Genomic DNA, 24,645 nt, shown 5'->3' with positions numbered 1-24,645 from the left:
AAGTAAAGGATAAACTTTTCAAGAACAGGAATCTATGCATTCATCCCACACATCTTTAAGTACTCTAAACAGGGCTTTGCCCAAATCAACGGAATAGTAAATGTTATTGATATTGAACTGACAGCCCCCAAGGTCACCGAAGGTGAACATGAGCTGCGTCTTCATAGAGACTGAATGTTAGACAGTTTAAGGCACTGAACAACAGTACCCATCAATCCTGCAGCAGGATCCAGGACTTCATGCTTCACTCTTTCCCAGATCTCAGACACATGAGGCTGGGGGTGGGGGCACACTTGCTGCTAGGAGAGCAGGACTTGGAAGCTGTCCCAGACTTGCCCTTCTGTAACTTCTTGGCCAGCTAGTAGCAGAATCTGGAGCCACCCCGCATTCTCTGTGGGCTCCGACTTCCTCACTGCTTTCCGCAATCCCACTCCTGCTGGTCCCCTGGGACGCGAGGCAGGGGGTGCAGACGGGGCTTGGGGGCGGGTCAAAGGACACAGCACTTGGAATTGAAGGCCTGGAGGGGGACTGGCGACGGATGAAGTCGACCTCCTGGGCTACAAGCCTGTAGAAGAAACGCTGGAGAGGATGCCACCTGCTGGTGAGGGACCCTGGCTTGCATGGTGGGCGCAACAGAGACCTGGAGCCTGGATGCACAGAAAATCAGAATTGGGGCGGCTTTCCAAGTTGATGGTTTTCGGCTGTCTCTTTGGGCTGTTAGCTCCACCGACTGTGCGCAGAGACCCGGTCCCCCGCGCGCCATCCCACAGACGCAGAGGTTTCCAGCGGAGACCGTGGTCTCCCTCCTTGCTTCCCCTCGCAGCGCACTCCAAGGTCTAAGGACTCTCCACGCTTCTCCATCAGGTGGAGCCGTCCGCTCCTCGCCGCCTCCCCCCTCCCTCCTCGAGAGCGAACTGCGCGCAGGCCACCTTGCAGCGCCAGGAGGTTAACCGAGCCCCCGGAGGAGGTGAGGCCACGAGCTGGCCGGGCGGAGATGGCGGGGTCGCCGTCGGGGCTGGCGCCAGAGCCCGGCCGGCTGTGGGTCCTGCAGGTACCGCTCCCGTTCTCTGCCCCCACGTGGTGGCCACTGAAGATTGCCGGGGGTTTTCCGGCACTCAGGGTTGAAACGCCTCCTGGTCCTTTTAGAGGCGGGCAGCTCATCACTTAATCCAAGCTTTTTCCCTTTCTGCCTGAGACCGGAGGCTGCGGGGATGGGGCGGAGGGGGCGCGGAAAAGGGAACAGGCCCAGGTGGCTTTTGGGGTGGGGGTGGGGGGTCCGGAACCAGTTTGGGAATCATGAGGCTAGGCTCGGGACCAGTGGGAGAGCGAAACAAAATCCTTCCAACCTCGGACTCCCACTCCCCACTTTTCTCCTTTCCAAGAGAGGATGTGATGTGCGAGTGCGGTGCGCATATGCCTATTCGTGTGCCTGATTACCAGACATTGCACAGTTCACTAGCCTCCTGACCCTGGGTTTGCAGTATTTCCCTTGGGGGTTGAATTAAAGCAAATCTGGGCCCCGGGCCATTTAGGAATTAGCAACCAAAATTAAACAACAGCTTAAAGGATAAATCTTTAGTTAAAACATCAATTGTTGCTCAGGCAGGTACCATCTACATTCTGATACTAGTTGTACTCATTGTAAGATTTAGCCTTAGGAGTTGTTCCCAGACCTTTTATTCCCCCCAAACCCCCACAGATTTAGTAGAAAGCTACTATTTACCATTACATGCCATATTTTCATATTTCCAGTCTTAATATGTTATTTGTCATATGTTCTTTGAAATTATTATTCATCTTTTGTGTGTGTTTCTGATTTGCCTCTTGTGTTTCATTGCATTATCTGTCATACCAAGCTAATGGGCTAAGGCTGTGCTGACACGGTTACTTCTGTACCTTGTTTGTTAATTTAGCTGATGGGTTGCCTCTTTTGTGTCCTCTTAGTTTCTGCTGCTCAGCATCCACCTCCACCACACACACCCCCACCCCAAAGCTTGCTTACAAATTCCCCTTTGATATGTTTAACAGGCTCTAAGGAATACAGTTTAATAAACTATTAAGTTGAAAAGTCAACAAAGCAGACACCTACTAATTGGTAGATCTTGGATGTCAACTACAGTGTCAGCTCCTACCGACATACCCTTTTACCTGTGCCCATGCTTTTTTTTCCTTGTTCATAAATACCAAGGGATAATTTTTTGAAGTTAAGATCCGCATGAAAACTCCAAGTCGTAATGTACCTTGCAGTTAGTAAAGACCCTCAATTTGTGATATTGATGGAGAAAAGGCTAAGAGGCTCCCAAAAGACCTTCCTAAGGTCCAGGGACTGAAGAAAGTAATGATTGTTTTATAATTGAATGGTGAATGGTATACTTCCAGAGAGCATATTTCAGTTTTCTCTCATCTCTCTTTACCCCCCTTGGTCTACTTCATATAATGCTGCATATTTTTAAACGTTGCTTTGTAATATCCTTATAGTTTGTGTCTAGTGTGTATACTCTGCTTGCACTCTATAGATTATGGGCTCCTGAAGGCATGGTCTGTGCTTACTATTTTATTTCCCCCTGTGGCCTGCTTATTCCAGGCATGCCTAAATGTCTATCAAATAAATGGACCTAGATAAATTCATGTTGATATCCTGGAGGAAATCGAGTTTGATTTGAGTGTGAATTTCATGACAGGTAAAAGACCTGAAGGTTCTTAGGAGGTGGTTGCCTATGACCTTGGCCTCTCCTTCGAAATCAGACTCACAGCACCTTTTGGAGAAAAGATGCTCAGAGTGACGGAGTGCTCATTAGTGCAGAAGCTCCAAATACAAAGACAGCCTGCTCTCCTGTTCTTGTTAGGAAATGCACAGACCAGGATAATAATAATAAATGGGTATGTGTCATAAACCTACTTGTTTTCTCTCCCATTCCAGCATTTGGTTTTCTCAGAGCAATGCAAAGCAAACTAATATCCAAACCTTCAGGTTTTATTACCTACCCCTGTTGGAAAGTCTCAAAAATGCAAAGCATGCTTATCCTCTTCAACTCCCTAGCCCCCTGCTGCTCACATTGGCCAAGTCCTTGCTGGAGAAAGATTTCCCCCCCAGCCACCCTACCCCGTGCCCCTGTTCCCCTCCCAAGCTCCTTCTCAGCCCAGTTTCTAGTTTCTTATGCAAAGGCAAGGCATGCACATTTTAATATATTTGCATGCATATAGTCATCTTTAACTTCACTTCCCTTAAACAACATTACATCGTGTGGACAAAAAGTCACAGCTCTGCTCCGCGTTCACGATTTTTTTAAAAAATCAATAATGGTGACAAAAGCTGAATATCCTCCTATTTAGGGAAAAGAAGGAAAGAACACAGCCTTTCCCCCAGCCTCTGTTTTGCAAAGATCTCCTTTTCCCAAGTATTTCCTCTTTAATTATGACCTGTTTCCCCTCCCTCTCCCCCCGCCCCAGCTTCTGTGAAAGGAGCCCTTCTGTCACTCGTCACTCGTTCGCTCGCTCGCTGTGGGAGGAGCCCGCCGGAGGAAGCCGTGTGCCTGGGATGCCAAGAGCCAGAGAATGGATCTGCTCCGAGTGGGGACATTGCTGAGGATCCCGGCTTCCCGAGGCAGTTAAAAACAGGCAATTTGTCTCAGCTGGCTGCAGAAACCCGGAGACACAAAGAGACCGAAACCACCCGAAGGGACCGACGGGTGGACAGACAGATGGTCGGCACGAATCGGAGAGGACCGGCGTTGGAGGCTGAGCACCGCGAGCCGCCGAGGAAGAGAAACTAACTACACCCCCAAGTTGCCCGCCGGCTCTCCCTTGCTGTGCTGAGGAATGAAACCTTTCCAGCTCGATTTGCTCTTCCTCTGCTTCTTCCTTTTCAGTCAAGGTAGGACCGGCGCGCTGCTGGAGTTGGAGCAAAGTCGGCGGGGTTGTTAGGGCGCGGGAGGCAGAGGGTAGGAATGTGGGCAGACCTCGGAAACTCGCACTGATTGATGGTTCCCTCGGTGCCGGACCGAGATGCTCTGGAGTTGCCTTTTTGCCTTTGCAAACGCAACAGAATGGTACTGTTTATTTTCCTTTGGAAGGAAGGGATTGAGAGGGTGGTGGTGGGGGAGCGACTTTCTGCTCTCACTTGTCAACATCCAACTCAAACTCTCCGATGCAAATGAGTTCTTTATTCTCCTGGTGTGTTAATTGGGTAGTATGTGTGTGGCCATGCCGTTTGGAACTTCAGGGCGCCTTCTCTCCACACCCAGGTTGGGGAAAGAGAGGGGCAGAAAAGGAAGCCTTTCTTAAGTGGATATTTCAGTTCCAATAAGGTCTATCTTGCATGAGTGTATTCAAAAGCCAACGTGTGCAGTTTGCAAGGGTTGTAGAAGGGGTTGCAATTACAGAATGTACTGTGGGGGTAATATGCAGTGGCTGGGGAAAGCTTGTAAAGAGTTTCATTGAATGTAGAGTTTCCTAAATAAGACTGAATTCTAAATCCTACACAGCACTGGATTCAGGGCATAAAATGGAATTTCACCCCTGGTGCTGATTGTTTGCTTTCTGCAGCCTGGCAGGGGCAGAGAAGCCGGTGGACTCTCGGGAAAGAACTTTGCGCCCCTGGGCTCCCTGCCACTAGGAGCCATGGGGCTGAGGGTGGTAAAGGGAGAAGAGAGAAATTCCTGAGAGGGATTGTGAGTGCTTACTTAGCTATTGGCATCAAAAGTCACCTGTGGAATTGAGTTTGAAGGGGACAAGTAAATGGGTTCCTTCCCACTCTTTTGGAATGCCAATGCCGCCTCTGCCATCTGAGGCAGCATTTGTGCCAGCCAGCACAGCTCTTACAGGGACAGGACTTTCAGAAAAATCCACAACAGAGCACGTCCATCTGTTGATTAAATGAAGGGTAAAAGTTTTTGAGAAAGCAGAGCATCACCATGGGTGACTGCTTCTGCAAGCAAACAGCATGCATTTGTTGCTTCCTGTCTCAGGAAGAAGCAAAATATAAGCAAAAACCTGCCTCCTTTCTCTGCTTTTTTACTGTCCTTGTGGTCCCTGCAGATTTGCTCCTTATCTGTGCAGTTCAAACTTTGCTATTGACCTTACTGATTAAACTTGAACCACACCCCCCCACGAGAGTATGTATAGACCCATTTTCGTGCATAATTATAATGTCTACACACACACACACTCATGTATTCATATGGTTGTATGCATCTCACCAGGACTCCCTACAGCAGCAGGAAGATAAATTGCCTTCTCCAGAGTTTTCAGGCTGAATGAATAAGAACTATCCCAGAACAGTGTTATAGAAACAGATTCAGTTATATTACCATTTTGTGAGATTACCCTCTTCCTTGGAAGTGCATGTGCTTGCTTATGGGTGTGTGCACATACACGCACGCACACACACGTATATGCACCCTGACTTCCATTCTTCTCTGACTCTTACCAGTTCACTCAGGAAGTTGCATTTGAATCCCTGAGAGGAAGAGGGAATCTTCCAACCATTCCCCTCACCTCTGCCTCATACACATATTTGCATGGGACTAGTGCAAATTTTAACCAGTCTTTTGTATTTTTAGAGGCTTGATCTGCTATTCTCTAGATTGGCATAAGAAGCCTATAGGTGTTTAAATGCCTCTCTTCCTGTCTGAATCATTATAATGTGCATCCTCTACTTTGCTTCCTCCGTTCTCAATACCAAGTTATTCCTTGACTGCCTCATATGATGAACCTTTAAATATTTACCTATAGAGTGTAATGCTCTACTTCATCTACCCTTAGCCCTGAGGAAACTGGGAAAAAACCACAGCATCATACAGTTCAAAATGCCTTTTATACCTGAGTGTTCTGAGTTTGGCTAGCACTACCCATCCCTCCAAGTGGTAGATACACAAGAAACTAAAACAGGTCTCAAGAAAGACTCAGAGATTAAAGTGGACATAGCCAGTCAGAATGGCCTCACTGGACACTGTAGGGATCTTGAATGGAGAACATCTGACTAATAGCAATTAAGGGTAATGAGAAAAGATGTTTGATGGACTTCATTGGTATGCTGGGGATACCTTTGATTTGATCCATGGACATTTTGAAAAACATGGATGTTGTTTGGAATACTGTGAATTCCTCAGAGGATTCTGTGACCCTCTTTGCATAACTCATATATGGTACCCCACCCCACCCAGTACCCTACATTCATCCAGTTATGGGATAGGGTATATACACAAGAAGACGAGCCCAAGTGAATATAGATGGTCCCCACTATTGTCCCCCTGACTGAGGAATGAGGGTGCAACCCCACCTGACCACCCCTACCTCATACATGCACACAAAATCACTTGTCTGCCCCCACGCTGTTCCTGTACGGATGCATTTGCAAGGAAATATGCAGAGACTCAGGATGTCCCTCTCCACTCAGAGAGAACAAGCGTCCAGGGTTATATTTAGGGCCTTATCTGGCACTCTGGTGATATGGCCATCTGCTGCCCAACACCTCTCACAGTGGAATCCTGCAAGTCATTTTGGAGTTTCTGGGAACATAGTCCAAGACCTCTGCTCCCAAGGTCTTCATTCCTAAGCAAAGCAAGAGCTCCAACAATGCTCTGAAGACTTTAAGAGCAAAAGTGCAAGTGAATTTTTAAAGTTTATTTCAACCATCCTTTCCCTCCTAATTTGTTGAATATATTTATTCACCTTTACTTTCTTCCATCCCTCCCTTTAGAGAGGGAGCAGAAATTAATGTATAATTAATGTCACTAGTATGCTGCATCTTTACTCTTTTAAAGTTTGAGTTTTTCATGTAGATATGATTCTTTCTTTATCTTTCTTAAGGTGGCTATAGAAAGGCTAAATTACATTCCTCCATTCCGGCCCCTGCCAATGTCCCTGAGTTTGGCTCCCAACAAGAAAATGGAGAGCTGCCAGTGTGTGCTGTTTGTGGGTTTCTCTCTTGCTGGGGATGCCTCTTCCCTCAGCTGTCAGGATGGTCGTGCTTTGTACAGAGAGGGATAATGTCACAGCACAATTTGCCTCCTGCGGAGAAACGGCATGTTCTGCCCCTGGGCGAAGAAGAATCGATTCTCTTGTCATCCATAAACTTAGAACTTGCTATATTTTTTCCCCTTATCATTTCAGCTCGCTCCCAACTATTTCCTTCTATGCCCTCCTTAATCTTCAAGCATCATCCTAACCAGCCTGTGCATGCACATCTAGGTAGCTTTGGAAAAATAATGCCTCAGCAGGACTGATGGCTCCCTGCTTCCATCACATCGCAAGTTCTAAGATAGTTTGGGGGATACGCAGTGGTGCAGACTTGGTGGACTTTACTTCAGTCACTCTAAGAACTTTTATTTCCCCAGTCTCTGACAGATGTTTCTGGCATTGCCAGAGCCTCCTGTCCTGCCCAGTGACTTTGAGGTTCAGAAAGTTCTATTTCTGCTGAACCCAGATGTCTGATTGGCTTTGCACATGCACCTTGCTACTCTAAACATATGAGGGTGAAAGTAAAAACTTGCATTTGCCGGTTAATGGCATATCTGAGCTGAGAATTAATTTGGGACACCATATCCCTGTTGGGAAAACTCTAAGCAGCCCACTTGCTCTCTCCATTGGCAGGAAACATCAAAAGGGAAATCAGGATGGCAGAGGTTTAGGGCATCCTGAATCTCCAAGAGAATAAGAGAACATCGAGTAGACAAAAGGGTAAGTCAGAGTGGGTGAAGAGAACCAGCCAGGGTGAAGGGAGCCACTGGGTGACAAGAAGCATGGAAGGAGAAGACACTGCAAGAAGCTTTAACTTGCCAGGAGTTCCCTTGGGGAGAGAAAAGAAGGGGAGAGAGCATCAGAAGACAGCAAAAGCGCATCAGAGATGGCCCAGAGGATGAAAGGGAGGGGAGGAGGATCGGGAGGAAAGGATCAGAACAGTAAACTTGGAATGAGCAGCAACCTTGGAAGCACTTAACCTACCCAGAAATGCCAAATAACAAAAGATGAGGCAAGTAATCAGTGTGATTTTCCCCGCCACTGGCACTGGCACCCCAAGCGCTATGACATCTTGTCTTGGGGAGGAAGAAGCACTTCCTTTGTCCTGGAAGGTCAGCACGCAACTGCCAAGGGTGTGGGACCACTTCTTTAACAAATCTTCCGGGTGGAGAACCAGAACATGCTGTTTGTTGGGTGTGGGGGCAGTCACAGTGTCTGCTGTCCAACAGGGAGCACTCTGTTGTCACCAGACCTATTGAGGATGGAAAAGAAACTCCCCAGGGGGATCAGAGGGTGTGGGCGTGGTCAACGCCTTCCTATTGCTCAGCATGGATACCATGGCCCCCCTTGGGTGTACGAAGGAGGATCTGGCTTGGAACATGGCAGCAGTGAGCTAGGCATGGTACCAAGGATCAGCCCCGCTGGTGTGTGCCTGTGTTGGTACAAGCCAGGGCCAGCAGGAGACGGGTGGAGCAGGGGATTAGGCCTGAAGATGCAATTTTTCTTTTTTGTTCAACCCAGTGGGGGTGACTTAGGCAGTATTATATTGCAGACCCAAAAAAAGCACATGAATAATCCAGAGTGAATTCAAGAGATTTCAATAGGGAAATAATAACAATACTAATGATACCTTTGATTTGCCGAGTACTTTTCTTCCAAGGAGATAAAAAGATAAACTGTTTTGGAAACATGAATGAGGAAAAGAAAATTGTCTATGATAGAGGAGTGGGGAGAAGGGCCCAGAGCCCTTGTTTTAGGGTCTTGATGCAGATGGGGTTGTGGGGGAGATGGGTATAGACTTTATTTTTCAACTACAGTCAGTCTTTATTCTTGTCAGATGTCAAAATGACTTTCACGTGAAAAAAACAGGGCAAGCATTTTTATAGGGGTCATTCAAGCAACTGAGAGGCCCCGAACTGAATGTATCCTATGCCTGGGAATAAGGATAGTCTGGCAGAACAGGAGACAGGTAGATGTGAGCATGCTGGAACCCACACTTGACTGTCACCACCAATGGGATCCTGACTTTTATTGTGGTTCTTGCAGCTAAGCAGTTGGAGCCCCAGTTTTCCCTCAAAGCCAGTGGACACCCCAGAATTCATGGAGCAGGAGCAGGATTCAGCCAGAGCTGCCACTCTGAGAGCTGTCTGTTCCCTGGGGTGTCACATTCCATCACTGTTAGCCACAAAGGTGTGAGGAACACAGTCAGCCAGGATTCTGTGCCCTCGTTGTCATAGCTTCTCCCTGTGTTTCAAGCAGAGTGGGATTTTATTTCCAGTTAGGGGAAAGAGGCAAGAATCGACTGCATTGAGACACAGTGCTGTTCCATTTGTCATCAGGTGTCATTTTTGTTCTCCCAGGGGAAAGCCAGAATTTACCCAGTTAGGTGTGCATGTCAAGTGAGAATATAGATACCTTCTAGATCATTGAATATCCTCACCCAGACAAGCAAGGAATGTTCTGCCCTGCTTTATTATTATGCAGGAGAGGGCTTCAACCTCCACCCTGTCTAACACCCACTGTGTGCCATTGAGTTAAGGATCTCAGGGAGGCCGTGGGCCTTTGCTGTACCTCTGATTCATTTAATGTTAAATTTTATCCATTTTCTGCTTTTAACTCACTGATGGGTCTAAGTATCAAACACTAGGCTTCCTCCCCCCTTTCCTCTTTTCCTAATGGTAAAAATGAGTATTCTGGCTATATACTTCTGGAAGTCAGTAAATGTCAATATTAGATAAGTGTTTCCTTTATATCACTGCAATTTAGCATAAGCTGCTTGGAAACAAATGTCTTCCATAAGCATACAGTGTTTCAGTGAGTACACAGTCAACACCACTATGAGGATTAAATAAATGTCAGCTTTCCCTGGGTACACTTGGTAACAAGCAAAGTCCTTGGAAATAGTGGCCAGCATGGGTGTATCCTGCTTCTTGCAGAGTTCTTCTGTTGCAGCCCCCAGTGGGCTGTGGGGCATGGGAAGTGGACAATCATTCATCTCCTTCCCAGGAACAACTGCCAAGCAAGTGTCTCAACACACACACCGCCTGCGTCGTCTAGGGAGGTTCTTATGGCAGCCTAGAAGCCTTTCCACACCCTCCTTATCCCCACTGCATACACACACACATGCACACGCCACTTGCTTTTAAAGCACAGTGATATCTTCAGGACCGAGAGTAAGTCAACAAGGTCCCTCAAATGGGAAGAATATACTCACCCTCATCTCCTTATTTCTCTGTGTCCTTAAATAAGGCAAAACCAATCATATTTACCTGAGGTTGGTTTTTGGATCATTGAAACTAAAACTCCCAGGGCTCACATGCATGCCAGTGTTAGAAAAGATGTGCTCACATAGAGCTGACATGCTCGCATGATTCCCTGGGCCTGCATGCACTGGATGGTGGTTGCAATTTCAGACTCTTTCCAACTTCTGCCTGCAGGACAGAAATTTGAAATCTGATGCTGAGAGACTTGATACTTCAACTAAGGTTACAATGTGATGGGCTCTGAGGTGTCACAGTGCCCTAGTAACAGCTAGAACAGCCCAGAGCATCAGAAAGGCTGCACAGCGGAGATGACATTGACACTTGGTTTTAAGGGATGCCTAGGATTTCTCCAGATGATGCATGAAAGGAGTGTTCCAGGCTTTACCTGAGAGTGAGTGCAAACTCAAGAAGGCAGAAGGGAATGTGAGCTGTTCAGAAGCAGTGGAAACTGTGGGTGGCCGGAGTGTTGGTGTGTTAAGGAGGCAGGAGAGGAAACTTGGGAAGGGTAGGGTCAGCTTACGAATGATCATGAATACCATGATACATCTTTTTGAGGATGGGTTGACATAATTAAGTCAATGCTTTAAAAAAATATTACTAGTAATTCAGGGGATTGTATTTTTCTCAGTGTCATGGGGTTTGGGGATGTGCATGTTAGTTATTCTTCTTAATATTTTCTGTTTCACATGGGCTGAAAAAATGTAGAATTGATTGGAAATATACTTACCTTTTCTAGCATATCTTCCTCCATCACATGTATATAAAGGGACGGAGAAGTGAGTAAGGGAATAATAATAGGGAACTGACCTTCACTGTTGCTCTGCACTCCAGAGGGGAAGCAGTAAAAGAGAATAGGTAGATGAATATTGGAGTGGTCCCTTAGATAAAGAATGTGAACTCGGATGCAGAGCACAGGGAAGCAGGGATTTCTGAGAACAAACTAGAGCATAGGAGAGGGGAGAGCATGCAGAAATGGGATTTGTTTTTGGGGCCCCTGGAAGGCTACAGAGATGGAGCAGCCTGAGCATAAGTGGTAAACCAGAAAGGGAGACAAGGACAGCAAAGAGGAAAGCAAGAAAATACCTAGGGACATTTTGCTGATGATGTCTTTCTTGTTCTCCAGAGGAAACTAAGCTGTAGTGGCTTTGGGGAAAGCAAGGTTACAAGTTAAATGATTCTACGCAGAAGATGTTAGAAATGCTTTACAAGTCTCCTGTGCCAAGTAACCTTTCATTCAAGGGGAGACAGTGTCAGCAGATCTACCTGAGTGTTCTGAGCTGTGGCCTATTTTCTTCATCAATTGTGGGGGGCTGGGAGGACAAACTCAATGGGGAAACAAAAACCCCAGTTGTTCTATAAGAAAGGACAGTGACATTTCAAAGTCTAGCTATCTAAAACTCATGTCTAAAGCTGGCCCATTGAGCAATCTCCCATTGCTGAACGTGTTCTAAGAGTAGATTTGGGTCATCAGAAATGTAAGTCAATGCCTGAGAAGTAGGTTGAGGTGGGCCAGAGGACATCCAAACTCTCCAGCTGTGCAATTCCCTGAGTGTTATCTCTTAGAAACAACATATTTATTTCGGATAACACATTCCTAGAAGGTCTTGGAACTCTTTGCCAGCACATTTTCTTGTAGGTTCCTGGCAAATGTCTTTGGTTATTCGTGGTGGCAGTGGTAACAATTGTGTTTTCATCATGATGACAATGATGATAATTAACATTTGTATAATGCTTCACAAGTTGCAGAGTGCAATTTCCACAAGCAAATACTTTGTTTTGTCACTGTGATAGCAGGGAGATGCAAGCATGATGCTGTCACACCCCTAAAAGTTACCTTGCTTAACCAAAGTCCTTCCAATCTGTTTCACTTTGGCATGTGCCTTGATGCTTCTCAGGGTACTGGTAACTCCTGCTGCTCCAAACCATCCACACTAACAGTACACAAGAGAATGCTAGGCTGTGGCCTAAGACAAGCCATATTCTTATAATCTGTGGTAATCTTCAATGTCCAGGCATATAAGAGTATTTTAAGGTTCCCTATGAAGATTGGGGAGCTAAATCCCAGAGCTAACTTTTAAACAGTAACCCAGCATGGTAGCTCTATTTTTTTTTTTAATTTCAGACTCTGAGTTCATAATTATGGCATCTTGTTTCATCTGTAAGACTTTGTAGGGAAGTGACAGACCAGCCTTTTGGGATGATAAGTAACCAAAGAAATGGTTCTTGGGTAGCTCTTTTTGTACCTCCTCTCTACCCCCCACCCCACATGCAAGGTAGGAAGGAAGCAAGGGACTTTTCTTCTCTTAATTGATTGATTAAAATATCTGTCACTTATTATGGCCAGAGCCTAGCACACTACTGGACACATGGAATGGTATGAATAAATGTTGAGATATTGAAAAAAAGTGTGAGGGATAATGAAAGAAAGAGAGGAAAACAGAACATGTGTTATCAGCAGAGATGTTGAGAGGGCCCCAGCCAGTGGCAAAGCTAAGAGCCCAACTATTTAAAGTTCAGCCTTTCCCTGTAGGAAGTTGTTCCTCTCTGCAGAAAGCCTTGAATGCCCATCAGGTCACCAGGGACACTGCCAAGAGAAACATCCTCTGGCAAGCAACCTACTCCTGGGCTTCAGTAAGAAACCATTGTGCCCTTCTGTTCTTTAATGCATGTCAGTGCCCATTTCTGTCAGTCACCTGCAAATGTCACAGGTGAGTCCATTCTGGTGCAGTGTGACAGTCCACCTGTCACCCTTGGCAATGCTGGAAGCTATGTACAGCTTCGAAGTCACATCGGGGCCCAGTTGGCTCATTGTGCAGGCGTTCAGGGGACAGAACATTAGAGCATGCATCCGGGTGCTGTTCAAGAACAGAATTCCATCCTTTTCTGCCTCATTGCCCTGGTGGCTAAGAAAGAGAAACTGCCAATCAATCTAGTGGCTTTGTTCCCATATTCTGGGACCTGCACTTGTCTGTGCATCATTTGTGGACAATGTGGTCCACTACACATTTACAGGGAGTTGCATTTGTTCAGGGAGCTGGCTCCTGAAAGCTTTTCTTACAAAAGATACTGCACCTGTGTGAAGGACAACTGCAGAGGAAAGGACCAGCTTTTTTCTTGTGACTGGGAAATGTTTGGGAATCAGATGCCTGGTGAAGACTGCAGTTCCCAAGTCAGCCTGATGGTGGCAGCAGCAGCGCTTGCAACACCCAGGAGTGAGCCCCGAGCTGGCTGCCGGGGGAGGCCCAATAGTATTTAGGTGGAGCAGGGCTGCCAGGAACTGAGGCAGGAGAAGCCTGGAGAGAGGCAGGGGGGCATGGCCCCCGGGGAGACATGGATGGGCTCACGTCATCTGCGTCTGTGTGGTGAAGGGGGTGTTTCAGATGGCAGCAGCTCTCCTGGAAGGCTAGGTTGCTCCCTCTTGATTCTGCTTGGGGGTGAGAACCAAGTGTTTAGGGGAATCCTTATAAAGAATGGCAAGAGCTAGGTGTGTACAATTAAAAATGATCAAAGGGGCTTGAGAGAGCTACAAATAAAGGGAGTGAGAAACTTCAGCTCACTGTGTCCGTTTCCCTGCAGTGAAGGGTGATGTTTCTCCTGTGTGTGCTGAGTATCATCCTCCCCAGGATGGGGCTGGCAGCCAGGAGCCCCACCTCTCCACAGCCAGAAGCCCCCACACCTGCGCCCACGGCCCCTCTCCCTGGTGTCTGCCCTCTTCACCATCTGGGAGCCAGTACTGCTGCTGTTGCCGTGTCCCTCACATCCTGAAAAAGCAAAACAGCCTCAATGGGGCTTCATTGTTCCTGATCTCTCAAGCAGGCTGTTGATGTGCTACTCTGTTCTCACCTCTGGACAGAATCACTCTTTATAATGGCACCATTAGGAAGAAATCTCCATGAAACACAGCCGTTTAAAAGTGCATCCTTCCACATAAGGTAAGGTAACCAGATCCTGGTGGCAGGTGCAGGGAGCTATTGTCCTGTATTCTGCTGGAGGGATGGTAGAAGAGTCCTGGGTCTCAAGAACTCCTTGCCACTGTGCTTCCCTTAATCTCCAAGGACATGGCAGTTAGACTTTTTTTTTTTTTAACCTTTTAGGAATTACAATTGAGATGTATCTTAGACCCCAGAGTTGACCCATATACAGCATCAACTAAAGCCATGGAGATTGAATGAGGGAAGGATGAGGTCACCATTGGAGTGGCCCATTGCCTTGCCTGGTCTACGTGGCCTGAATTGCTAGCACTGGTCACTTATCTTGTCTGAAGTCATCAGATGTCATCTGACCTTTCTGTAGTTGGGTGGCCAGTGGGTTGTTCTGTGAGGTTTGCCTAGACCCAAGAAGCACCCTTCATCTGCCACCATGAGAGGACCTTGCTGCTTTCTTTGAAGCAAGCTGAGCTGCTGTCTGCCTGATTTGTCCTCTCACTATTTGTTTCGGTGGCGGTGGGGGGAGATCAACTTGAGGGGAAGGTAGGATTGCTCTCTTCATTTCACTGATAGTTCTACTGGCAAGTGCCAAGGGACCTCTGAGCATCTCATGTCAGAGAAGAAAACTTTTTTATAAGGTTTGCAAAACGTTATTACAAACTGCAGATTTGATGCCATGTGGGTCAGAGAGGAATTGTAGAGCTGCATAGTTTGGGAACTTGATGAAAAGAATGGGAACTGAGTTCCTTCTTAAATTAAATGATGCTGTACCAACGAGGTCTTTGACCTTGATCTGCTGTGCTCCTGGCCCCTTGACTTAGCTGCCTACTCTCCTTTCTCCTTCACACATGAGACTTCACCTAGTGCTTTGGGATCCTTTAATGGAATTCTGAATTAGGGATGTAGGGGAGTGTTGAGAAAAAAAAATCATAACCTGCACTGGCCTCAAAACTCTGGGTTGTTCGTGTTTGTTTCTCAACTCTGAAGCCTGTGATTGCTGAATTGGGACTAGCTGTGTGGAGGTGTCACTGAGGGCTATCTATGAATGTGTCCCCTGCTGAGCTTTGTGTGCATTCTCTTACTTACTCTTTTTAGAAATCAAATAAAGCAGATATTGTTATACCCATTTGCCATGAAAACTACTGAGGTTTAGCTACATTCCATTTCTAGCCCAAAGGTCACAAAACTGGTAAGTGACAAAATCACCCATCAAGCATGTGTGTTCAGACCCCAGAGCTCTTGCTGAGAGTCCCTTTGTGAAGAATTCTAGTCACAATGGTACCTTGGCAGTTGTGTGACTCAGTGAGCCACAGAAGCCCTCTGGCCTGGTCTGAGTTTCTCCTCCATAGCTTGTAGGTGTTGTGAAGAAGAGCTGATAAAAATGGGAGACACACCCCCCCACCCCACCCCAATGCAAAAGGCCAAGTAAGAATTTGAGATTTCCTGTGTGGCTAGTGACTGCTCTTTACTGCCACACCTAGTTCCAGTTTAAGTGAACATTTTGAAAGCCAAAACCTATTTTTTTTTAAACAAATAAACAAAAAAAATCCATTTCTACTTCACTTCCCTTCAGTGTATTTTTTTTTTTTTTAATTAAACACCATTCTGTTTAGGGAGAGGATAGTTTCATGGTAGCTGTGTGTTGTAAGACTGAAGCCATTTTACATAAAAAGTCTTTCCAGAACATCAAAATCCCCCTTTTCCTTCAGTCTAGAATAGTAAAAATGTCAGGATAGTCCATGGTTTTGAAATGATTAATAATGGTCGTTAGAAAGAAATAAAAAAGACTCCTGGGATGCAGGAGAGCCTGCGTGTCGTTCAGCCTGTGATTCTCCTCACTTTGGCTTCAGCAGGTATGACTTACCTTGTGTCAGAAATCATTTCAGAAGATGGCACATATCTGCCTAGGCCATGCTTGAAATCACAGTATTGGCTTAAGATAGACACTTATGATAAGCTAGCAAAACATGAAAGTTCTTTGAAATTTTAAAAGCCCCTTTTGATGGAATCAGAGAAATACAGAGGAAGAATGCAAGGCAGATCTTGGCGTGGAAGACATCAAATTCCTTCCTTTTATTCCACAACCTGAGCCCTTCTGTGGACCCCACACATAATGCCAATGGTGTACTGTCAGCTCATGCCAGGGCTCCAAATCCATATGGATACCCCTTTCTCCAGGCACAAGCTTTGCTTTGGGTTTTTTCTTCATCCAACTAAGGCAGATAGAAATTCACGCTTTATAGGCAAAAATAACTGAATGCTGAAGCTGGTCAGAATCAAGAAATACCATCTAAAAATGTATTACTATCCTCCCTTTTTGTTCTGATAAAATAATAAGAAACCTGTGTTTCTCATATCACTGAACACACACACACACACAGAAACACACACACACACCCCCCATAAACTTTCTTAGTTTAATTGTCTTAGTCTTCTTATGTTGTTAATTTTAGAAATAATATAAAAATCTACTCATTACTGTGGGGAAAGAATCTTAGGGCATCAATATATCTCCCTACTTATAAGTGTGGACTTTAGTTGTGTGTTCTTGACAGGTAAAACTGGCATATCAAGGAAATGTTGGGGCCTTACTATGGTTCTTGGATTCTCAAGAACAGTGGTCCTCCAGGTGTAATCTGTAGGTCACCCATTTCAGCAGCACCAGTATCACAGAGGAATCTGTTAGAAGTCTGTTTTCTTAGGTCCCAGCCCAGACCTGCTGTGACACGGAGACTCTGGGACTCATCCCAGAAACCTGTGCATTTTAACAAACTTCCTGCTGATTTTGAGGCATGCTGAACGTTGAGAGTGCTGCTCTCTCTCACACGGGCCTCATTGCTGCCCCTTTTTCCCTCATCCCATGAACCCTGCTGACATGAAGCCTACAGGGTTTGAGAGTACTTTCCAACCAGGTAATGGGAGGTGACTCCCAGGAACTGCCCCTAATGGTTTTCGTATGACATTGTTCAGGATGACTCGCACCAACAATGAGAATGAAATCAGGGCTCGTGCTCCATCCTGATATAGAATAGAGGATTTGGAACATGGTGGTTTTGCCAATCTGTCACTGATCGTTGCCATACTCACAACTGGGAAGAAGCTGAGAGCCCTTCCTTTCAGTGACTTGTGGCCCTGTCCCACCTCAGTGGAACCCAGAGAGCAGCGTGAGGATCTCTGTTGACAGGGAAGAATGCAGCTCTGCATGGTCATAGATTTCCTTCTACTTGTTCTTTGGAATGATTGGGAAGTTGACATTGCACACCAGAGATGCTCATGTTCACAAAGGATAGCTTTTCTGCATTGTACAGTGAAGTGGTTCTGAATGTCTATCCTGAGAATTATTGTTCTTTTCTTTTTTTTTTTTAATCTTCAAGGTCAGTACAACCATAGACATTGATAATCACTTCATTGTGAACTGGGATCTTCTAGTTGCTTACCATCATTTTCTTTTTCAATTCATAAAATAAGATGTTCTCATCACTAGGCCTCTGGGCCTCTTTCTTCAACCCAAATCACCAAAGGGAAACCAAATGCACAAGGTGATGAATACATCCACCAAGAAGAGGGAGAGGAAAGCCAGCAGCAGACTTAAAGGCACCCCTACCCTCAGACTGTAATTGGGACCTTGAGTGCCCCTCAAAAGTTCATGTGTTAAATTCTGGTCCCCAGGGTGGCACTATTAGGAGATGGTGAACCCTTTAGGAAGTGAGGAGTAGCGGGAGTCTTTATGTCATTAGGAGTGTGCCCTTGAGGGGGATTGTGGAACCATGGCCCCTTCCTCACTCTCTTTCCCTCCCTGGCCACAAGATGAGCAGTTTGGCTCTGTCATGCGCTCCCCATCATGATGTGTGGCCTCACCACAGTCTCAAAAGCAATTGGTCCACCCAACCATGGGTCAAAATCTCCACAACCATGATCTGAAATGAACCTTTTCCTTTTATAAGTTGATTTTATCAGGTTATAGTGATGGAAAGCAGAATGACAACCCACAGTGACCCCTGTGCCTTCCCAGTGCACATTCCAGATGTCTGAGGGGCGTAGGGAAGGTAGAAAGGCACTTGTGGTGGGTCATGTTGCTAGGGAGGAGATACAGGTGGACAGAGAGAAAACTGAGCTGACTTTTGTGAGAGACACACAGTATGGTCTCAAGATTACTGGGGTCATGACTTGACCTCTCCCCATTCCAGACAGGGACCATGAAAGGGCACTCCTTCTATTCAAGAAAGTTTCAAAGTTTCCATTCATCAATGGGATAGTTCAGTAGCTCAGCCATGGCACAGCCAGATGTGCGGGACATGAAGGCACAGAGGTCTCTACTGGAGGTCTCTTTGACAGCACCAAACACCTTCTGGGTAAAGATATTCAGGAGAGAGCTCTGGCCTCCCCACTCGACCATCTTATGCCCCCTCCACTCTAGCCACACTGAGTGACTAAAGTCCTCAACCCCCTCATGCCTTCTGTCCTTCTTCCCCTCTGGAATGACTGTGCCCTCTCTCCATAATGGTCCAACTAACTGTCTTGCCCCAAGGACCCAGTTCTTTCTGCCTCCAGGTGGAAGTTTCCTTCACCTCCCTCTCCTTAAGCTCATGGAAGTGTCTCTCCTCCTCGTCCCACAGCCCTCTGTGAAACCCCCTTGTGATTCTTGCTAGAATATATTGAAGATATATCGAAGTGACTTGTTTCCTGTTTGCCTTCTCTGGAAGGCCAGGGCTGTGTCCCCTTGATCTTCTTAAGCAGCATCTTTCATGAACTTGGGTACACAGTGGACACGGACCCAGTATTTCTTAAGCAGGGAAGAAATATCATTATGTGTCACTGATTCTGGATAACTTCTTCCTTTCTGTACCGGTGTTTTACTTGCCAACCGTAGAAGAGCTTTATCAGAGACTCTGCTCTATTTATCATTATTATTGCCTTTTACACTAGGAGTACCTGTGAGCACCAAGCACTCCTTGGGGAAAAGGTGATAATAATTTAATTTCTCCTTGCATTTATGTAGTCCTTTACAGTTTCCAGAGCACTTTCACATTTACTAGGATCTTCCTCCCAAAATCGACTTGCACCCTTGCTTTAAAAATAGGGAAAATGACCGAGTTATATTAACTGGCATCTCTAAAGTCACACAGGTAGTAAGTGTGACAGTTAATGAGAAAACCCAGGGGTACCAGATCCAAGATATGTGATCCCTCTGACCCCCCTCCTCCAGGTCCTCTTCCTGGGTTCCTGCCCCAGGCAGGAGTGCTCACTTGAAGGTGCTTGAGCAGAGTTTCCTAGATGTTTCCAGCTGAGTGCTTTGCTGAGAGGTAGGACTGCAACACATTCCTGGTGCTTGGGCAAGGTTCTTGGTTCTATAATGATGTCTGATGCACAGTGGTCTCTGCACAGAGGCTGGGGAAACCCTTTCTTGACTGATGCTGCCTTGTATATGAGGCATAAAAACATAATAGTTTCACTGTAGTAAGGACTTAATGGCAGTACCAAGTGAGAAGGGCCTGGTGGGCCATGGTCCCTCTCACTTGCACCTGCCTTGGAGTGTCACCCTGTCACTTGAGGAAGAACTTGGTGAGGGTCCAGAACAGCCACCACAACTCCAAACATGTGACACAGGCCCTAGACCTGGGGCCAGGAGGCCTGATGCATGGCTCTAGCCATGGCCCTCATACGTAAACGGAAACATGTTTTCTCTTTTACTTGCCTCATCAAGTTGTTGTGGCTCTCCTGAGAGAATACTTCTTGGGGAGTGCTTTGAAACACTGTGAGGAGCACTTTTCAGAGCCAAGGTATTTACCATCCTCTGGTTCTGTGTTCCCAGATGTGTTGAGCTAGTGCTCAAGGTCAGAATAGATCTGCTCAGCATCCTTATTCTCTTTTCAAGGCAAGATACCATGTGGCTTTCCATGGGAGCAAGGCCTTAAGAGAAAGGTGAAGCCTTGCAACCTTTCTCAGTGGGGTTTGTCAAGGGAATTAACTTCTAATGACCTGAAAGGTTTCCATGGTTATGTAATGAATGAGGTTATTTCCTATGCATCTAAATGGCACTAATTATATATGATCCTCAGGAGAAGTGAAAAAATAATATGGAGTACCAGGGTTCCCTGGTTCAAAAAGGAACCCCAGTAGAGAAAGACTATGTAGGGACTATGTTATATTTCTGTTACTTGCTGCTCTAGCAAATTACCACGAACTTACTGACTTAAAACAACACATGTTTTATCTTATAGTCCTGAAGCATGAAAGTCTGCATGGGGCCTCATAGGACTGGTGTCTAGGTGTTGACAAAGCTGGAACTTTCTGGAGGCTTTAGGGAAAATCCTTCCTTTGACTTTTCTGATTCCAGAAGCAGACTGCCTGCACTCCTTGGATGGTAGCCCTTCCTCCCATCTTCTACCCTCCTGCTTCCAGCCTCACATGACTAATTCCCAGCTGCTCTTCCTGTCACCTTGTATTAGGAACCTTAAAATTGTATCAGGCCCAAGAGGATAGTTCAGGATATCCCCCCCCCCATCTCAAAATCCTTAATCAATCCACAAAATCCTTTTTGCCAGGTAAAGGAACCAGTTCAGGAGTTAGAACATGGGCATTTTTGAGGGATGTTATTCTGTCTCCTACAGGGACCAAAGCAAAGCTAAAGGTTTCTTCCCTTTCAGGAAAAATGTAAGCTTTCCTATCCGACCTGTCTTTGTGAGAATTCCATGCCTCATTCTCCCTATCTGTAGTTAGAGAAAACGATCCCCCCATACCACCATTTATATCTATAAAATACTTATGGATTATTAAATAAAGAATGCTTAGTATGACATAGTTATTATACTATTGTTCTATGACTTGGCATGAGTCTCTGGAGCTGCTAGTAGATACAGCTATCATTGAGTTCTGTAAGGGAGAGATTAGGGGGCGCATCTATTAGATTCTGTAGTTAAACCTCACTAAATGATTCTTAATAGCAATTTACTTTGGCTTCATTAGCATAGAGTATGAGAACTCTCCTTTAAAATACCATGCACCCAGGCCTCCTCCTGTCTTTGGAGTAATTGAAAAGAAATAGAGATCAACAACTATAACAAGCGCGTGAAAGAAAGGACAAATGGGCACTGTGTTTTTCTATATTTGATTTGTTGCAGGGCAGGAGGTTTAGTGCCTGCACTTAGGTTTTTCTCTCCTTGCCAACATTCATGGTTGAACTTCTGGCTTTTGACTGAGGATCTGGGAAGGAGAGAGTCCTGTGGGCCCTGAGAATGGGGGCAGCAGAAGTGGGGGAGTGAGGGGGCAGGCACTGGGTGCATGGAAGTGAGGGCGGGCTGTTGGAGGATGAGTTTTTTGCCAAAGCAAAGCAGATTGTATACCACTGTAGTTTTAGACATTACTTTGGGTCATTTAGGCCTTCAGATTCAGTTAACATACTTTAAAGCTTTTGTGGTGTCTCCTGTACATTAGAGACTTTTTTTAAAATGTGAGAGTTTAGCTCCTCCCCACCCACATAACCACCAGGTACATTAAGACTCCACAAGTTTGGGGCTGTGAGATGCCTTCCCTGGGACCCTGAAGGCCAGTGCTGCACGGCCAAGGACCCAGATAGGACCCTGAGTCTGCCCCCAACCCCATACCCACCTACAGTCCTCTGCAACTCTACCAGAAGAACCAGGGAGAGAAACAATCAGGGCACAATGATAATATCTTTAAATAGGTTTATAAAATGTTCAGCCCTCAAGAACCTTTGTCCAGGAGAGGTTATATTATTGCCAAACAGTCCCAGGAAGCAGTATCAAGACTGACTCCAGGCCTCAGGGCTCTGAGGAATTAAAAGAGAGAGAGAGGCCCTAAGAATGATTATAATCCCATTATGCAGAGCTCCCCCTATTTATTTCTTCATATGGATGAATTTGTATATATTTGCATTTTGTTCTATCTGATAATATGCATAGAATTCAAATTGAAATGACTTGAATAGATTTGAATATTAATGAGGCGTTTAAAGGCTGCCATCCCTGGCAGAGTCCCCCAGCATGGGAGTTTGCTAGGCAGAGCTCAGATCTCTCCTCCGGGCACTGCCATCGGAGGCCCAGCGGGTGCAGAGCTAGGGGTCACCCTGGAGGAGAGCTGCCCTCTGAGATAGAGCTGGAGGCCATCCCCCAGCTCCCAAGCCCAGGGGCCCACTGCACTGAGGTGCATTGAGAAGAGATCTCCTGAGCATGCATGACTTGAGGCCTCCTTAGACCTTCAGACACATGGGTTTAGCAATGCTATCCAAGGTGACATGTTTATTCTGATTAAGAAAAGCCTCATTGCCTTTATCTCATAGAGTTGAGAGGTAGGGACAGGGTCTGTTTCAGGAAGATAGGGACAAATGTATTTAGCTCTTCCTCAGTGACCCAGGAAGGTGCTTCTCTCTTTTGCTTGAAATCCCACAACCAGAACACATTTAATATCTCCTAGTCATTTCCCTGCAGAATAATGGCAATTGGGCAGTGCTCTGTGTGTGTCTGAAGGCTGGCAGCCTCCTCTTTGGAAGCTTTCATAGGAAGTCACATGATACGTGTGCTGTCACTGTAGCACATTAGCATTAACATCGGTAGACTGCGTAGGCCCTGGGCTAAACCATAAGAATAAGAAAGACAGACTAGCAAGTAAAACTAAGAAGGCCTCCTGAGGTTCAGCTGGCCATCTTTTCCTTCCTTTGTCTAGACATCTGGGTAACAGCTGTCCCAAAAGGTAGCCTGTGGGACCAGGCTTCAAATATTTAAAACTCAGCATTGAAATATTTAGGCCATTCATGAGAGAATTGTACTGCATAGCAATTTACATAGGATTAGTGGTGGTCCACTGTATAAAGATCTAACTATATGGTCAGTCATTGCTAAAGTACCAGGAAATCAAAATTTCTGTGATCCCCCCAAATGATTTAATTTATTTTTTCCTATCTAAATTTGGTTAGTCTCAAGTTTGTACTTTTAGTACCATTCTGGTGGCTAATTGTAAGAGTGGTGGTGGAAGATCTGCCTGCAGGCTATTTAGTTTACTACCCACGATGATCTCCTGTGTGTGTGTGTGTGTGTGTGTGTGTGTAGATAGATAGATAGATAGATATCCCATGATCTCTTTCATTATAACATTCTGAAAACTACATTCATGACTTCATTCCCCACTGTGGTTCTATCATGGTAAAGGGCATCACGTATTCCCAGTACTTTGTTCTGGAATCTGAGTCACCTGCCCCCTCTCATCTCTCCTATCCAGTTAGTTCTCTTGTTATGACGCGTTCTTATCTAAACCGCCTTTTCATTTTCTCTTCCCTACACGTCCTCCTCATTTTCTCCCAAACTATTACAGCGTCAACCTCCTCACTTTTTGCCAAAAGCATCTATCCTCATCACTCTCCTTCACTACTTGTGTCTTCATAGGATCCAACTCACATTTGCTTTCCCTCCTCAGCAAGTCCACTGCTTCCCTTTGCCTACCAAGCACAGCACACACCTGGAGTCTAGGATGACCCCCTTCACCCCACACTGAAGTCCTCCTCATCTGCCACCAACTCTTTCCAGCACTATCTTCCTCCCCACCCTCTTTGCTCTCCAAGCTCCAGCAAAAATAAATAAATAAAAAAGTAATAAATTCAATATTCCCTAGCTATAACATGCCTTCGTGTCTTTGCTTATACAGTTCCCACAGCCTAAAATACCTTTTCCCTCATCATTTATTGAAGTACTGTTCATATTTTCAAGGCTTGGTTCAACTGTCACCTTTTTCCATGAAGTTATTTCCTGTTTTCCACTCAGTTTTGCCATTCTTTCTTCTTCCTCACCATGATGCGTATATTCTCTCACATCATGTGTTCAGTCCTGTCCTGCTTATTTACCTGATGTCCCTCCAACTCGACTGCCAGTGAAACTGTCTTTTAACCCTTTCTTTTTGTATCATCCCATCGTCTCTGACAGTGATCAACAAAGTTTTAATGAGTGACTAGAGGGTCAGGGAAGAAATACACTGCTGTGCACGGTTCCTCCCATTCTGCGGCATCCTTCCTGTTCTACTCTGGCCCCCCCTAGCAGCTGGCTGCCATGAAAAGACACTGGCATTTCTTAAAACCCTGCTACACATGCCAGGTACCTTCCCATGATCTCATTTAATGCCTCACAGAAGCACCAGGATGAAAATATTCTTATTTCCATTTTACGGTGGAGGAAACTGAGTCTCAGTGAGTTTAAGAAATTTGCCCCAGCTTTGAATAATAGAGACAAAATTAAAGCGTGAGCCTTCAGTCTCCAAGCCTAGATCTCTCCCGAGCTGCTGTGAGCCAGCCAAAGAGCAGCCAGAGTCTCCCTTCCCCAGACTCCGTGTCAGGCTTCAGTGCTCCAGGAGAATGAACTTCCTGCAAATCAATCCTGGATACAGTTATTATTTTATAGGGATGTTGTAAGTTGATAAGGTAGCTGTTATATGCTAATAGCTATTGTAATGTTGTTCTTAAGGCCTATTACTTGTGCTGGTTTGTATTTTAA

General features: G+C 45.7%; 1 protein-coding gene across 1 annotated transcript in view; it reads left to right on the top strand.

The window, feature by feature from the left end:
• Nucleotides 1–3,688: 3,688 nt before the first annotated feature.
• Kirrel3 (kirre like nephrin family adhesion molecule 3) overlaps nucleotides 3,689–24,645 on the top strand; it is a 547,920-nt gene continuing 526,963 nt past the window's right edge. Inside the window, exon 1 of the mRNA XM_027945488.2 lies at nucleotides 3,689–3,874. Within this exon, the coding sequence (XP_027801289.1) occupies nucleotides 3,820–3,874 (55 nt within the window). The 5' untranslated portion in view covers nucleotides 3,689–3,819. The remainder of the gene's footprint in view (nucleotides 3,875–24,645) is intronic.

The sequence above is a fragment of the Marmota flaviventris genome, chromosome 9, assembly GCF_047511675.1.
Source record: "Marmota flaviventris isolate mMarFla1 chromosome 9, mMarFla1.hap1, whole genome shotgun sequence".
Lineage (NCBI taxonomy): Eukaryota > Metazoa > Chordata > Mammalia > Rodentia > Sciuridae > Marmota > Marmota flaviventris.
This window is presented reverse-complemented; position numbering and strand designations above follow the sequence as displayed.